The sequence below is a fragment of the Pelophylax lessonae genome, assembly GCF_965119305.1.
Source record: "Pelophylax lessonae genome assembly, chromosome: 12".
NCBI lineage: Eukaryota > Metazoa > Chordata > Amphibia > Anura > Ranidae > Pelophylax > Pelophylax lessonae.
The window spans coordinates 128,628,360-128,646,734 of NC_138779.1; the positions used below are offsets into that span (position 1 = coordinate 128,628,360).

General features: G+C 45.6%; 1 protein-coding gene across 2 annotated transcripts in view; it reads right to left on the reverse strand.

Moving 5' to 3' along the window:
- Window positions 1–16,002, reverse strand: part of C2CD2L (C2CD2 like) — a 201,354-nt gene extending 185,352 nt beyond the window's left edge. Inside the window, exon 1 of one of the 2 annotated variants that reach the window (XM_082273452.1) lies at window positions 15,552–16,002. In XM_082273452.1, coding sequence (XP_082129578.1) covers window positions 15,552–15,797 — 246 coding nt within the window. In that variant the 5' untranslated portion in view covers window positions 15,798–16,002. The remainder of the gene's footprint in view (window positions 1–15,551) is intronic. The other variant, XM_082273451.1, reaches the window with a different exon arrangement.
- Between the last annotated feature and the right edge of the window lie 2,373 nt (window positions 16,003–18,375).

An 18,375-nucleotide genomic window follows, 5' to 3' on the forward strand; every position in this document is an offset into this window, starting at 1 on the left:
TACACAACCACACTAGGCCCCAATTACTATTGTTTGTACCCCTAAAAGGCTAGATGAGGAGTAGGGGGGGTATGGAACAGGCAGCACCCTCAAATCTTCAGAAGTATGAGATGAACCCCAAAAACTTGGAAAGGTGGATCTCTCTCACACGTACCAACACAGACTATCCCCCAATTTAACTGATCCCCAAAGGTTTTTGATTAAATAGCGGAATAGAAAATATGATCCAAAAAAAGTGTATGTATATCACACGTACATAACCACACTAGGCCCCAATTACTATTGTTTGTACCCCTAAAAGGCTAGATGAGGAGTAGGGGGGGTATGGAACAGGCAGCACCCTCAAACCTTCAGAAGTATGAGATGAACCCCAACAACTTGGAAAGGTGGATCTCTCTCACACGTACCAACACAGACTATCCCCCAATTTAACTGATCCCCAAAGGTTTTTGATTAAATAGCGGAATAGAAAATATGATCCAAAAAAAGTGTATGTATATCACACGTACACAACCACACTAGGCCCCAATTACTATTGTTTGTACCCCTAAAAGGCTAGATGAGGAGTAGGGGGGGTATGGAACAGGCAGCACCCTCAAACCTTCAGAAGTATGAGATGAACCCCAACAACTTGGAAAGGTGGATCTCTCTCACACGTACCAACACAGACTATCCCCCAATTTAACTGATCCCCAAAGGTTTTTGATTAAATAGCGGAATAGAAAATATGATCCAAAAAAAGTGTATGTATATCACACGTACACAACCACACTAGGCCCCAATTACTATTGTTTGTACCCCTAAAAGGCTAGATGAGGAGTAGGGGGAGTATGGAACAGGCAGCACCCTCAAATCTTCAGAAGTATGAGATTGTGTTCACTGTACCCCACAAAGATTGAGTTCACTGCACCCCACAATGATTGTGTTCACTGCACCCCACAAAGATTGTGTTCACTGCACCTCACAAAGATTGTGTTCACTGTACCCCCCAAAGATTGTGTTCACTGCACCCCACAAAGATTCTGTTCACTGTACCCCACAAAGATTGTGTTCACTGCACCCTAAAAGGATGTTGTTCACTGCACCCCACAAAGATTGTGTTCACTGCACCCTAAAAGGATGTTGTTCACTGCACCCCAAAAAGATTGTGTTCACTGTACCCCCCCAAAGATTGTGTTCACTGCACCCCACAAAGATTGTGTTCACTGCACCCCAAAAAGATTGTGTTCACTGTACCCCCCAAAGATTGTGTTCACTGCACCCCAAAAAGATTGTGTTCACTGTACCCCCCAAAGATTGTGTTCACTGCACCCCACATAGATTCTGTTCACTGTACCCCACAAAGATTGTGTTCACTGCACCCCAAAAAGATTGTGTTCACTGTACCCCCCCAAAGATTGTGTTCACTGCACCCCACAAAGATTCTGTTCACTGCACCCCACAAAGGATTTTGTTCACTGCACCCCAAAAAGATTGAGTTCACTGCACCCCAAAAAGGATTTTGATCACTGCACCCCAAAAAGGATGTTGTTCACTGCACCCCAAAAATGATTTTGTTCACTCCACCCCAAAAAGATTGTGTTCACTGCACCCCACAAAGATTGTGTTCACTGCACCCCAAAAAGATTGTGTTCACTGTACCCCCCAAAGATTGTGTTCACTGCACCCCACAAAGATTCTGTTCACTGTACCCCACAAAGATTGTGTTCACTGCACCCCAAAAAGATTGTGTTCACTGCACCCCAAAAAGGATGTTGTTCACTGCACCCCAAAAAGGATGTTGTTCACTCCACCCCAAAAAGATTGTGTTCACTGCACCCCACAAAGATTGTGTTCACTGCACCCCAAAAAGATTGTGTTCACTGCACCCCAAAAATGATTTTGTTCACTGCACCCCAAAAAGGATTTTGTTCACTGCACCCCAAAAAGGATGTTGTTCACTCCACCCCAAAAAGATTGTGTTCACTGCACCCCAAAAAGATTGTGTTCACTGCACCCCACAAAGGATTTTGTTCACTGCACCCCAAAAAGATTGTGTTCACTGCACCCCAAAAAGGATGTTGTTCACTGCACCCCAAAAAGGATTTTGTTCACTGCACCCCAAAAAGATTGTGTTCACTGCACCCCACAAAGGATTTTGTTCACTGCACCCCACAAAGATTGTGTTCACTGCACACCAAAAAGGATTGTGTTCACTGCACCCCAAAAAGATTTTGTTCACTGCACCCCAAAAAGATTGTGTTCACTGCAGCCCAAAAAGATTGTGTTCACTGCAGCCCAAAAAGATTGTGTTCACTGCAGCCCAAAAAGATTGTGTTCACTGCAGCTCACACACAGAAAAATGGATGTGGATCACTGACACCTGCCTATCTCCAATCCCACACCACACAGCAATATCGATTGTAGTTTGTAGAACACAGTTTCCCTAAAATTCAGCAGACTCTGTCCCTAACAGGATTGAGAAGAGATCGTAGATCAGGATTGAGTGCAGATTCACCCCACCCCCCACACAGCAATATCGATTGTAGTTTGTAGAAGACACTGACCCTATAATTCAGCAGACTCTATCCCTAAAATGCCTACAACTCGCCCTGCCTAAACACTCCGACCTGTCCCTCAATTCTATCCGGACACAAATGGTTTTTTCCTGCCTATCTTTCCCTAATCAGCAGCCAGCACATTGATGTGTGCTCTGTCACTTAGCTAAGCAGCAGAATGACGCTGCTGCGGCGGCTGCCTCGAACTTATAAAGACTTGGTCACATGCTTCAGACGGCCAATCACAGCTACTAAGACATTTGCAGGCATGGCTGGGATGGCTTAAGGCACACCAGTTAAACGATTGTTGATTGGCTGTTGAAAGCCCGCCATGAAAAGAGCGCCAAAGCATGCAAAACCCGGAAATAAAACGACCGAACACGGATTTTTACCCGAACATACAGTAAAGTGTCCGTGTCCGTGTTCGGGTACAAAAAATCCAATTATTCGGTACGAACACGAATAATACAGTCCGTGTTCGCTCAACACTAATGCTGAACACTACGATCTGTCACTCCCTGTCACTGAGGAGATCCGCCCGCTTGTGTTTACACAGGCGGGCGGATCTCCACACTAGATCCCCGACGATCGGGGCAGAGCAGAGGCGATCGCCGCTGCTCCTCCCCTGGCCCGACTCCCGCTGTGAATGAAAACAGCGGGAGCGCGCCTCCGGCGGCGCGCGAGCGCCGCCTACAGGGGAGGAGTCTGGCGACGTAGGTCTACGTCGTCAGACGGGAACGAGCCACTTTGCCGCAGTACTATTCCAGTACTCAGCGGTAAAGTGGTTAAGAAATGACACTTTGCTACAATGTAAAGTAGTGAGTGTACAGCTTGTATAATAGTGTAAATTTGCTGTCCCCTCAAAATAACTTAACACACAGCAAAAACCGCTGGCAAAAAAAACCTAAGTTACTTACCTGTGACGGTATTTCTAAGAGCCTTTCAGGACAGCACATTGAGAGAGCGCAGCTCCACCCACTTCAACAGGAAACACTGCAAGATTAAAAGCTCCGCCTCTTCCACCATGCCTCAGTTATAGGGTATCCTCCGACATGCTGGAAAACATAATGAAACACAACAACCACCACAGGTTAATATTGTTAATAAAATAACACAAAGATAAAAAAAAAAAAAACAGGGAGGGTAGTTGCTGCTGTCCTGAAAGGCTCTTAGAAATACCGTCACCGGTAAGTAACTTAGGTTTTCTCCAGTCGCCTTTCAGGACAGCACATTGAGAGGATAAGCGAGTAACTTACACCTAGGGCGGGACTACAGCTTGCAGAACTTTTCTGCCAAAAGCCTGATCCGTGGCTGACAACAGATCCAATCTGTAGTGTCTGAGGAAAGTCGAAAAACTCGACCAGGTAGCTGCTTTGCATATCTGCTCAGGCGAAGCACCAGCCCTTTCAGCCCATGAGGTTGCCACTGACCTTGTTGAATGTGCCGCCACACCTTCTGGAGGTTCTTTTCCCTGGGCCAAGTACGCTTGTTCAATGGCCCATCTAAGCCATCTTCCTAAAGTACTTTTGGATGCTCTTTCACCCTTACGCGGGCCCAAAAATAGTACAAATAAAGCATTCATTTTCCTGAACTCCTTGGTTACAGACAGGAAACGAAGAAGACATCTTCTTACATCCAATGTATGAAAGGTCTCCTCTCGCGAGTTAGCAGGCATCGAGGAAAAAGTTGGGAGCACAATTTCCTGGGTACGTTGAAAATTGGATACAACCTTTGGAAGAAAAGCTGGATCTGTACGAAGTACTACTCGATCCGGAGAAAAACTGATAAAAAAGGATCCGCAACTGAAAGTGCCTGGATTTCACTAACTCTCCTGGCTGAGGTGATAGCAACTAAAAAGATTGTTTTCAGAACTAAATTCGTTAAAGGAACTTCATCCAAAGGTTCAAACGGAAACTTGGTTAATCCCTGTAACACAATGGACAGGTCCCATCTAGGGAACACCTTGAGTGCTACTGGTCTATTGCGAGCCAATGCCCTAAAAAATCTTATAATTAAAGTCTCTTGAGATAAGGTTCTCTCAAAGAAAACTGAAAGTGCTGCTACTTGGGTTTTAAGAGTGCTGGCTGCCAATCCCATCTCTATTCCCTCATGGAGAAATTCCAGCACTGAAATTAAATTCAAAAGTTCAAACTTTTTCGTGGAACACCATAAATTATACTTTTTCCAAATCTTCATGTAAATGTCCCTGGTAACCTTCTTCCTGCTGGAGAGAAGGGTGGTAATGAGTTTCTCAGAAAGACCCCGGGATCTTAAGAGGTCTTCCTCAGAAAACACGCCGTCAACTGAAGTTGATCTGGTTCCGGATGATACAGGGTCCCCTGAAACAGAAGATCTCTCCTGGACGGAAGCTTCCATGGTGATTTTGAAGCCAGATTCAGCAACAGGGCAAACCAAGGCCTTTTTGGCCAGAAGGGCGTGATCAAAATTAGATCTGTGGATTCTTCCTTGAATTTCCTGAGAACCAGAGGTATTAGCTGAAAAGGAGGGAATGCATAACACAGAGGGAAGTCCCACTGATGAGCTAGAGCATCCAGCCCCCAAGCCTGATCCTCCCTGTGGAGGGAAAAGAATCTCGCAACCTTGGTGTTTTGTTGGTTGGCAAACAGATCTACCTGGGGAAACCCCCAAGCTTCTGTAATCATCGTGAAAACCTCCTGATTCAGGCTCCACTCTGCCTCTAATACTCTCCTTCTGCTTAGCATGTCTGCTAGGAGATTCTGTGACCCCTTTAGGTGGATCGCTGTTAGGGAGGCCACATTTTGTTCCGCCCAGGAAAGCAGCTGCATCGCCAAAACAGAGAGTTCTGCTTCTTGTTCCTCCTTGTTTTGTAACATAAGTCACTGCTGTTATGTTGTCCGAGAGGATCTGTACATGCTGACCCTTGATCATTTCCTGAAACTCCTAAAGACCCAGAAATATAGCCTTCAACTCTCTCCAGTTGGATGACCTTTTGGATTCCAGTTTGGACCAGTTCCCCTGTACTGTCCGACCATCTAGATGGGCTCCCCATCCCCAGGCGCTGGCGTCTGTGGTCAGACGTTTGTCCCGGGGGGAAGGACCACATCAGACCCTTCTCCAGATTGCTGGTATCTCTCCACCACCAAAGAGCTCTTTTTGTTTTTTCGGAAATTTTGATGGATTTTTCCAGAGGTTCCAGATGTGACCAACTTTGTAGTATATTTCTCTGAAAGAGACGGGAATGGAACTTCGCCCACTGAACTGCGGGAATGGAAGCGGTGAGTAGACCCAGAGCTGCCATAGCGGATCGGACTGACACCTGGATATTGGTCTGCATGTGAGCGACTGCAGCCTGTACCTTTAAGATCTTCTCTTGAGGTAGAAAAACCCTTTGAAGAACCGAGTCTAAAGTGTACCCCAAAAACATTATCCTTTGGGAAAGAACTAGATTGGACTTCTCCAGATTTAGCAGCCACCCCAGTCTCTCTAGATGGAATCTTGTTTCTTGAATGTGCGACAAGCACTGACTGCTGGAATCTGCAAAAATCATGAGATCGTCCAGGTATGGAACGATGGAGATCCCCCTCAGTCTCAGAGGCTGTAGGGCTTCTGCCAACACCTTGGTGAATATCCTTGGAGAGGAGGAAAGACCGAAGGGAAGGGCCCTGAACTGAAGATGCCAGACCGAGTCTCCTAGATTGATCGCCAATCTCAGAAATTTCTGATGGGACAGATTTATCGGGACATGTAGATACGCGTCCCTCAAATCCACCAGAGTCATGAAGCAACCCTGGAGACAGAAGTTTGGTTACAGAATAAATGGTATCCATCCTGAAATGCTTGTATCTGATTGATTTGTTCAAGATCTTCAGATTTAAAATCAACCGATACTTGCCCGAAGGTTTTTTCACCAGAAAAATGTGTGAATAGAACCCTTGACCTTCCTGACCCCTGGGAACTTGGGTGATCACCTCTTGAGAAATCAACTCTTCTAACAGAGATATCATTGCAGAGGCCTGTTCCCGATCTTTTGGAAGTGGAGTCATCCAAAACCTGCTTGGAGGGGTTCTTGAGAATTCGAGACTGTACCCCTGCTCCACAATGTTCTTTACGAAAAGGCTTGAGGATACTTCTTCCCACTGTGGGAGAATAAGTTTCTGGCTACCACTGTGGAAGCCATGGCTGGTCTAAGGCTGGATGTAGAGGAATCCTAGGCCTTTTTCATGAGGGAGTCTGCCCTTTTATCCATAGCATCCTTCAAAATCCCCATGTCTTCAAACGCCAGATCTGTTGGCGTGAAACCTGGGAAAAAGCCGCATCCAACTTAGGTTTTTTATTCCAGGGATGTGCTACATCATCCTCAAAAGGAAATCTTCTCTTTAGAGATTTGGAGAAAAAGGGGGCCCTCTCAGGGTCCTTCCATTCACTTTTAATTGCATCCGTAAGAACCTTGTGGACCGGAAACACCCTATGTTTGGTTTGATCTAAACCCTGGTACATTTTGTTGTGTACTGACATCTGTACTTTTTCATCCGGAATTTCCAAGGTAGTATATACCGCTTTAAAGGAGTTCATCCACTTCTTCTAGAGCCAATTTATATCTGGACGATCTAGACACTTCCTCTTCTTCCACTTCTTCCTCAGAATCTCTGAGGGAAATTAAAGTACTAGCCCTTTCTTCCTCTGTGTCATACGCTTCAGCTGACTTAGAGGTGGATGCTTGAGAAATTGCCCATACATTTTGTTCTGTCTGGGAATCTGTCTGGGAGGCTGATCCCCTAGCTATTAGGGAATTTAACGTATCTTTAAGCTCTTGTACAGATGAAAACAGATCACTATTCTGTTGGGCTGTTTCCTCCTTTAACAGATCCGCTATACATGATCTGCAGAGTGGCTTAGACCAGGTATCCTTAAGAGGATTCTTGCAAGAGGGGCACTTCCTTGAAGATGCTGAAGCCCTGGCTTTAACTGTGGCTTTAACCTAAGACAAAACACACCAGAAACCACCTATCAGATAACTAACTTAACACTGATTAAAAAACAAACAGCCCCCCAGACAATACATACAATCCTGCAAGCCTTAAGGACATACACCTCCGACTGCAGGGCAGGCTCCCAAGGAGGAACAACCAAACAACCTATAAGCCCAATAGTAAAGAGAAGAGGCACCCCTGTACCTCTTACCTGGGCTGGGCCGGTGCTGACGGCGCCTGCTTCCACCGATGCTGCGGTTCTGTCCTCCATCGCAGAGCCTGCAGCAAGCTGGGCAGATCCTCCCCGCATGTAATTGAATTTAAATGTCCGCTTCCCGCGTCCCCCTGTGGAGACCGGAAGCACCGACCCTTGACCTGCTGCCGCCTTCTGCGCTGCTAGTGGCTGGAACCAAAGCCACCACGCCCCCGCCGGAAGTCCCGCCTACCGTACTGCCGTCCCCCGACAGCGGGACCAGGGACCGATATGCGGAAGGGAAACATCCGCCTGAGCTGCCTACCAGCCCCACCAGCGGACCCCCGGCGCACAGGCGAGACCCTCCGACGAAGCTCTGCTCCCCTGAGCTCGAAAAGGCGGCCGCTCCGGAACAACCCCTTTGTCCTCAGGGAGGGGTGCTGGGATGGTCTCCGCAAAACATGCCAAAAAACGGGGTAAGTCCACCCTACTCCACCTGGAGAGAGCGCAGCCCCACACACTGGTTCCATGCAGTGTCTCCTCATGGAGGAGGAAACACAAAAACTGAGGCATGGTGGAAGAGGCAGAGCTTTTAATCTTGCAGTGTTTCCTGTTGAAGTGGGTGGAGCTGCGCTCTCTCAATGTGCTGTCCTGAAAGGCGACTGGAGAAAATGAGTACACCCCTAAGTTGAAATTTCCAAATTAGGCCCAAAGTGTCAATATTTTGTGTGGCCACCAGTATTTTCCAGCACTGCCTTAACCCTCTTGGGCATGGAGTTCACCAAAACTTCACAGGTTGCCAATGGAGCCCTCTTTAACATCCACCAGCTCCGTGATCTCGCCATGGAGGAGTGGGAGACCTTGCGCTCCTCCACCTTCAGTTTGAGGATGCCCCACAGATGCTCAATAGGGTTTAGGTCTGGAGACATGCTTGGCCAGTCCATTACATTTACCCTCAGCTTCTTTAGCAAGGCAGTGGTCGCTGTGGAGATGTGTTTGGGGTCATTATGTTTGAATACTGCCTTGAGGCCCAGTCTCCAAAGGGAGGGCATCATGCTCTGCTTCAGTATGTCACAGTACATGTTGCCATTCATGGTTCCCTCAATGAACTGTAGCTCCCCAGTGCTGGCAGCACTCATGCAGCCCCAGACCATGACACTCCCACTACCATGCTTGACTGTAGGCAAGACACACTTGTCTTTGTACTCCTCACCTGGTTGTTGCCACACACGCTTGACACCATCTGAACCAAATAAGTTTATCTTGGTCTCATCAGACCACAGGACATGGTTCCAGTAATCCATGTCCTTAGTCTGCTTGTCTTCACAAACAGTTTGCAGGCTTTCTTGTGCATAATCTTTAGAAGAGACTTCCTTCTGGGATGACAGCCATGAAGACCAATTTGATGCAGTGGACTGAGCACTGACAGTCCCCCACCCCTTCAACCTCTGCAGCAATGCTGGCAGCACTCATATGTGCATTTCTCAAAGACAACCTCTGGATATGACGCTGAACACGTGCACTCAACTTCTTTGGTCGACCATGGCGAAGCCTGTTCTGAGTGGAACCTGTCCTGTTAAACCGCTGTATGGTCTTGGCTACTGTGGTGCCACTCAGTTTCAGGGTCTTGGCAATCTTCTTATAGCCTAGGCCATCTTTATGTAGAGCAACAATTCTTTTTTTCAGATCCTCAGAGAGTTCTTTGCAATGAGGTGCCATGTTGAACTTCCAGTGACCAGTATGAGAGAGTGAGAGCGATAACACCAAATTTAACACACTTGCTTCCCATTTACACCTGAAACCTTGTAACACTAATGAGTCACATGACACCGGGGAGGGAAAATGGCTAATTGGGCCCAATTTGGACATTTTCACTTAGGGGTGTACTCACTTTTGTTGCCAGTGGTTTAGACATTAATGGCTGTATGTTGAGTTATTTTTGAGGGGACAGCAAAATTACACTGTTATACAAGCTGTACACTCACTACTTTACCTTGTAGCAAAGTGTAATTTCTTCAGTGTTCTCATATGAAAATATATAATAATGTATTGTGTGTTGCATTAAACTGGTTGTAAACCTCAGACATGAATTAACAAAAGCATATTCCTCTATAGTGTGTATTTGTCTTAATTAACCGCTTGCCGACCGCCGCACGACTATTTACGCGAGCGGTCAGCCCCTCACAGGCAAAGCGACGTAGGTCTACGTCGCTAGCCTGTGAGGCTCTAGGGAGCGAGCGTGCGCCGCCGGAGGCGCGCTCCCGCTCCCACTCGCTCACAGACCCCCCTGAGCGTGTGCCCGGTGGACCCGATGTCTGCCGGGCACTCGCGATCGTCCGTTAGAGCGGGAGAAAGGCAGGCGGCTAATGTAAACAAGCCGCCTGTCATTCTCCCCTGTGTAAGAATGGAGATCATACGGTTCTACTATGTAGGACCGTTGATCTCTGTTTTTACACCAGTAGCCACAGCCAATCACAGTTAGAAACACGTCCCTAGGGACACACTTAACCCCTCCCTCTCCAATAAAGTTAACCCCTTCCCTCCCAGTGTCATTTTTACAGTAACAGTGCATATGTATAGCACTGATTACTGTAGTAATGTCACTGGTAACCCCAAAAGTGTCAAAAATGTCAGTCAAGGGTCCGATCTGTCCGCCGCAATGTCGCAGTCCCGCAAAAAAAAAAAAAAAAAAAAAAAATCGCAGATTGCCGCCATTACTCGTAAAAGAATTTTTGCAAAGAAGAATGTCAGTTTGTAGATGTGTAAAGCTGGTAGAGACATAACCCAAAAACCTTGCAGCTATAATTGCAGTGAAAGGTGGTTCTACAACATATCGACTAACGTGCTGAATACAAATGCACGCCACACTTTTCACATATTTGTAAAATATTTTGAAACCAATTTATCATTTTCCTTGCACTTCACAATTATGTGCCACTTTGTGTTGGTCTATCACATAAAATCCCAATAAAGTAAACTTACGGTTTTGGTTGCAGTATGACAAAAATGTGGAAAATCTCAAGGGGTGGAAATAAGGCACTATAAACACTTTTTTTCCCTTTTATAAGTGATTACATTCCCTCTTAGGAGAAGCAGCAGTACTCGGACCTTCACAGTAAATGGCTCTATAGTGGGGGTGTGTCAAAACAAGTCTGGTCATTGAAGGAGAGCAGCACAGCTAGAGAACTGACCACAGTGTGCTCTCCTGCTTAGTGTGATCAGTTTTTTTTTATAAGGAAAGCAATGGAACTGGCAGGAACACCAGGAATTTTACACAAGGGAAGCATTACAAAGAACAGGATAATTTATCATAAAAGTACATGGTACAGCAGGCTCATATCAGGAACTTGAAGTGTTGGGAGTTACAAACACTTTAAGCTTTTCTATAGAATTGCCAAAATCATTATATACTCCAGGAGTAAAAATCGAATATTATTATTTATGGTATTAAGCTTTGAAAGTGCACTACAATCACAGATTTAGCCGTTCTAAAATATAGCGTCTTTACAAAAAAAAAAAAAAGAAAATTTCATAAGCAAACAAAAATATTGCTTGACAAACAGAAGTATAACTTTAAAATAAAAAAAAGTAAACTCTATTGACTATAAATGCCATTAAACATGCTGCTGACCTGAGCGCTTTTGCCTTTCCTCCTCTCCTCTTCTTATACCGGGGCTGTTTCAGTATGAAGAGTGGGAAAAAGGCACAGGGCCCATTTCTTTTCGGAATTAACACAATGAGTGATCGATGTCAATCGCTCCTGTGTCCATTCATACATGAAGCATAGTAAACTGTTCACTATGCTTCAGTTTGTGAATGAACAGAAAGCCGATCAGCACAGAGGCCTTCCCATTTATTCACTGTCCAGTGCAGCAGAGGCTGCATAGAAAGGGACTCGGGAATCTCTGACCTCAGTCCCTTTATCTCAAAAGTGAGATTAATTACATTAATGTTTGTTTACATTTATCTCTCACAAACTGCCCAGAGGCAGCACAGTTCCCCCACCTCCCCGCACGGATGGGAGAGGAGAGAGGGCTTGATCTGCTACTCCTCCTCCACCCACCCCTACCCTTTGCATCTGCTCGCGTACATATCTGTGCCTCAGAAAAATTATGTGTGGGTGGGAAAAAGCGATCAATGCCGAGGCCTCCATCCTCACTGATCGTGTTGATGGGGGAATCAATCGTTTTGCTTTCCTTCCAATCCCTCTCATCGCCCTATTGTGTCCTGCTGGCCAGAGCTTTCCCTGTTGGCAGCACACAATGATCACTTCCGACTGCGATAGCCTGTAGCAGTGATAACATGACAAAAATATCTGACAGCTTGGTTGTACTGAAGTTGATCGATGGATGGACTGCAATACAACCAGCCTGCCCATAGATGGATCTAAACTTGGTTGGTCCCTGCTGAACCAGCCGAGATTCAATCCATCTATGGCCAGCTTAATTGTCATTACATGTCTATATATTATCTAAAATCAAAGTTTTATCACTTTTTTTTCTGGATAGAGTGGAGAGGGATGAGAACACCTGACAGATTTTTATTGCTGTCTGTTCCCCTGTAAGGCTCTGTTCACATCAGTGAGACCTGGGTAGAGAAGTCCCATACCCCTTTTTTTAAGATCACATGGAATTGCATGGTGCTGCGGTACCATGAAGTTTCACCCATGCAAGAAAGGTGTCATTTTGCAGATGTGTGGGGCAGGGCCATCTTTAAATTGGGCAAAAGGGGCAGCTGTTTCCAGCCCAGACATTGTTGTGGGGCTCGCAAATAGTTTCCCCGCCCGACTTTTACTTTCCAGCACACACACTCAACAATGTACAGACGCGCAACACATACAGCTTCCACCCTTGGAGTCTACAGCGTCCTTCCAAATAAGCAGTGGTCCAATGGTTATGGACAGCACAAAGGGCCAATGAGAGCGGTGGCCTGGCTCAGATAGCAAGGTGGCCGCAGTCAGTGTTGGCGGAGCAGAGGGCGACGCTCTGGAGTGCTGGTGTGCCTAGCCGAGGCTGCACTGACTTGTGTGGGTTGAGCAGGCGGTGGGGGAAGGAAGGTGATGGCAAAGGAGAGAACAGTGCTGGCTGCCTCTGGACACCCTATGGACACCCAATAAGAAGCTGCATTGAGAGGACAAAGTTTGTATAAGTCCTATATTACTTCTCTATTCCTGGCCAGTCCTTCTACTGCAGGCAGCATGACTAGTCATTTTTCCTGGCAGCCATCCTCGGGGATGCTGCTCACATTGGGCTCTGTTCCTACACTCAGTTAACCTTCATAGCCATGTGTGCTCTGTCCATTGCTAATATGTTCTAGGAGTTTTCTGTCTATTGGTGAATGATGGATCCTGTTACCTCCCCAGTCCATGGTGTGCAGGCAGTAAGGAGATGTGCTGCCTGTAACCTCTAGCAACCAATCAGTGAGCCGTAATGATGTGCCATAACCTCTGGAAACCAATCAGTGAGCCGTAATGATGTGCTGTAACCTTTAGCAACCAGTGAACCGTAATGATGTGCTGTACAACCTCTAGCAACCAATCAGTGAGCCATAATGATGTGATGTACCCTCTAGCAACCAATCAGTGGGCTGTAATGATGTGCTGTAACCTTTAGCAACCAGTGAACCATAATGATGTTCTGTAACCTCTAGCAACCAGTCAGTGAGTGGTAATGATATGCTGTTACTTCTGGCAACAAATCGCAGCCTGATCTGCTGCTGCAGTAAATTAATTTTGAGTCTAGCTACTAGGGATCAAACGATTATTGGCAAAGCTGATATATCGAGGGCCGATCTGCACTTTCCCCGATATATATCGGAATCGGCCCCTGAGGTTACAGATATTGCCGATATTTCGGGACAGTGCTGTACTGGAGCGATGCCTGCAGCTAGAGGCATCACCCTGGTACCGGCGTCCATAGCCAACGGTCGGCTGACTTGTAATGACAACCGATGCGGCTGAGAAGCTGTTAGGCTGTCATTACAAGGAGCGGGAGGGGATGTGCCCCCCTCCCCCGGCTCGCCTAGGTCTCCCATCCCACGGGGAGACCCGGGCATCCTACCTGCACGGCCACCAAAGACCCGATCAAAGCCGCATTTGGCTCTGATCGGGTCTCCATGTAAAGACCCGGAAGTGATGTCATGAACTCATTTCCGGGTACTTGGTGCTAAATTTTAAAAAATGACCGCATTCAAAACAGACAATTTTAAGTGCAGAGGAGAGGTTTGGGTCTTTTAGACCCCCAGATCCCTCCACAAGAGTACCGGTGTAAAAAAAAAAAAAAAAAAATACATTTTTTTTAAATGTCCGAAAATATCGGCAGATACCGATATGCGATGACCAAAATATCGGTATTGGCAATAAAAAAACGATATCGGTCCATCACTACTAGCTACTAAATATTTTATGTCTCAGAGTATCAGGGCCATCTTTAACACGGGGCAAAAGGGGTCCATGAATGCCTCAGGCGTCCGGGATTGGCAGAGACACAGGAGAGGCGCGATGGACTCCCGCTACTGTCAATCAAACTCAGTTCACTCACTCAAAGAGAAGGAGAGAGGTGGCAGGCCAAACCACGGCTCTGTGTCTGAATGGATACAGGAAGCTGCGGCTTGTCTTGGGTGCCCCTATAGCAAGCTGCTTGCTGTGGGAGCACTCAATAGGAGGAAGGGGCCAGGAGCTCCAGCCAGGAACCCGAGAAGAGGAAGATCTGGGCTGCTCTGTATAAAACCACTGCACAGAGCAGGTATGACAGGTTTGTTATTTAAAAAGAAAAAAGTGAGACTTTACGATCACCTTAAAGACTACCCTGGTCTGGGGGTGCCAATAAGAGGGAGAATTTTGGTTCTGCTTTGAGCAATGCCTGGCCCATAAATGTGGAATCGGAGGATCTCTGAAGTAGCTGTCACTGATACAGTGATGTTTTGTTTCTTCTAGATCCTGTGCAAAGTGGTTGCCTGCCCTTGATGAGGGCAACATTCAGAGAATACTTTGTATCTCTCGCAAAAAATACAAGATGTTCCCTGATTGGATAAGGTTAAGAATATAATATCACCTCCCTGCCTCTCCACCTCATCCGAACAGGAAATGCTTTGAACTCGCTGAGAAAAATGTAAGGTGCTCTCTGAGTGATCCCCTGTGTACCCTAAGTAGCAGGCAGCCACTCAGTATAGGACCTGGAAAACAGTGAGGATCACACTGGATGTCGTGGAACTGTGCATTTCTGCCATTTTTTTTTTTTGGAGGGATGCGTTTGGGGCAGCCTATTCGCTTCCATTTCACGCTAAAGAACCCCCTGCACCTTTTCAACCTGTGGGGTTGATTTACTAAAACTAGAGAGAGAAAAATCTGGTGTTGCTGTGCATGGTAGCCAATCAGCTTTTAATTCCAGCTTGTTCAATTAAGCTTTGACAAACATGGAAGCTGATTGATTTTTTTTTTGCAAAGCTGCACCAGATCTTGTACTCTTCAGCATTAGTAAATCAACCCCAGTGGGCCTCGCATGCCTACTAGCCCTATTTGGAGCAGAATTAATAGAACTGCAAGCGGGCACATTTTTTGCATGTTTTGGGAATGTCCAGGTGTTAATGGGGCCTCACTGTAGTAGCAGCAATTCCACAGGGATGGGTCAAGTATGGTTTATACATACTAACATTGGTCCAAGCTGGATTAGTATAATCATGCAATAAAATCCTATACCTGGAGTTCAGCTTTAAGCTTTGAAAATGAAAGCTAGAAGCTGATTGGCTGCCATGTACACTGCTCCAGATTGTGTGTACCCAGTCTTCGTAAATCCACCATATGTATCACCATGACATGGTATCAGATTCCAGCACACAGTGTCAGTGGTCGGGGGAGGGGGGGTGACTTGCCTGGCTCCTCCGGGTCTCCAGGTTCAGGGCCTGAGCCCAGGCTGTGCTCCACATCTCTCCTATAGAAGGGAAGCCGTACACAGCAGACAGGAGGGTCCGGGCACCGGCGGCTTGGGAGCGGCGAGACCTCCGACTCATCTGCACCAACCAGGCCAGCACTGTCAGCACTGACACCGCGAAGATCAGCAGCTGAGTAACGAACGCCAGTGTCACCCCATCGGGCGGAGGGGGCTGATCACCTTCCATTCCTCAACCCAAGGGGAAGGCCGGCCCAGGTGTCCGAGGAGAGGACCATACAAGTCCCGAACACGGCGCTCTGCTGCACCTGTCTGTGCCCTGATCTGCTCACATGTGTTCAGGATTGACGTCCTCACACAACCCTCCCACCCCTCATCATCATCATGTATACTCACTGATTTCCATCCGCTTCTACCGGGACCTGCCCAACAATGGAGGACATCATCATCCTCAGTACCATGTCCTCATCATCACCCTCAGTGCTATGTCCTCATCATCACCCTCAGTATTATATCATCATCCTCCCCTGTTCAAAGGGTGATGATGAGGACATAGTACTAAGGGTGATGGTGAGGACAGTAAAATGTCATCACCATCATCCTTAGTATATCATTATCCTCAGTACTAAGGATGATGAAATAACACTGAGGATGATGATGAGGGCATAGTCCAAAGGATAATGATGAGGACATTGTACAGAGGATGATGATATAATACTAAGGATGATGATAAGGACATAGTTCCAAGGGTGATGATTAGGACATAGTACTGAGGATGATTATTTAATGCTGAAGATGATACTGAGGATGATGAGGAGGAAATTGTACTGAGGATGGTGATATAGAACTGAGAATGATGATATAATACAGAGGATGATGATGAGGACATAGTACTAAGGATGATGATGATGATATAATGCTGAAAATGATGGTATACTACTGAGGATGATGACGAGGACACAGTCCTGAGGGTGAGGATGAGGACATAGTACTGAGGATGATGATAAGAAAATAGTATTATATCCTCGTCATCATCCTCAGTAGTATACCATCATCTTCAGCATTATATCATCATCATCCTTAGTACTATGTCCTCCTCATCATCCTCTGTATTATATCATCACCCTCAGTTCTATATCACCATCCTCAGTACAATTTCCTCATCATCATTCTCAGCATTATATCATCATCCTCAGTACAATATCATCATCTTCAGCATTATACCATAATCCTCATAATACTGAGGATGATGAAGAGAAAATAGTACTGAGGATTATGATATAATGCTGAAGATGATGATGAGGACATTGTACTGAGGATGATGATATAATACTGAGGATGATGATGAGGACATAGTACTAAGGATTATGATATAATGCTGAAGATGATGATATTCTACTAAGGATGATGATGAGGACATTGTACTGAGGATGATGATATAATACTATGTCCTCATCATCATCATCCTTAGTATTAAATTATTATCCTCAGTACTACGTCCTAATCATCATCCTTGGGACTACTGTATGTCCTCATCACCATCCTCAGTGTTATATCATCATCCTCAGTACAATGTCTTCATCATCATCCTTAGTAGAATGTCATCATCTTCAGCATTATATCATAATCCTTAGTACTATGTCCTCATCATCATCCTCAGTATTATATCATCATCCTCAGTACAAAGGATTATGATATAATGCTGAAGATGATGATATTCTACTAAGGATGATGATGAGGATGAGGACATTGTACTGAGGATTATCATCCTCAGTACTTTGTCTTCATTCTTAGTACTATGTCCTCATCATCCTCAGTACTGTTTCATCATTATCCTCCTCATCAGTATCATGTTCTCATCATCATCCTCAGTAATATAGCCTCATCATCATTATAATGTGCTCTACATCATCCTGAGAATGATGTCCTCATCCTCAGTCTTCATTATCATTCTCAGTACTATTTCATTATCATCATCATCCTCCATCCATTATCATTTCCTCATTCCTCATTATCATCCTCAGCACTATATTCTCATAATCACCTTCAGCACTATGTCCTCATATTCACCTTCAGCACTGTGTCCTCATAACCACTTTCAGCACTATGTCCTCATAATCACCTTCAGTACTATGTCCTCATAATCATTTTCAGCACTATGTCCTCATAATCACCTTCAGCACTATGTCCTCATAATCACCTTCAGCACTATGTCCTCATAATCACCTTCAGCACTATGTCCTCATAATCACCTTCAGCACTATGTCCTCATAATCACCTTCAGTACTATGTCCTCATAATCACCTTCAGTACTATGTCCTCATAATCACCCTCAGCACTATGTCCTCATAATCACTTTCTGCACTATGTCCTCATAATCACTTTCAGCACTATGTCCTCATAATCACCTTCAGTACTATGTCCTCATAATCACCTTCAGTACTATGTCCTCATAATCCCCTTCAGCACTATGTCCTCATAATCACCCTCAGCACTATGTCCTCATAATCACTTTCAGCACTATGTCCTCATAATCACCTTCAGTACTATGTCCTCATAATCACCTTCAGCACTATGTCCTCATAATCACCTTCAGTACTATGTCCTCATAATCACCTTCAGTACTATGTCCTCATAATCACCTTCAGTACTATGTCCTCATAATCACCTTCAGTACTATGTCCTCATAATCACCCTCAGCACTATGTCCTCATAATCACTTTCAGCACTATGTCCTCATAATCACCTTCAGTACTATGTCCTCATAATCACCTTCAGTATTATGTCCTCATAATCACCTTCAGTGC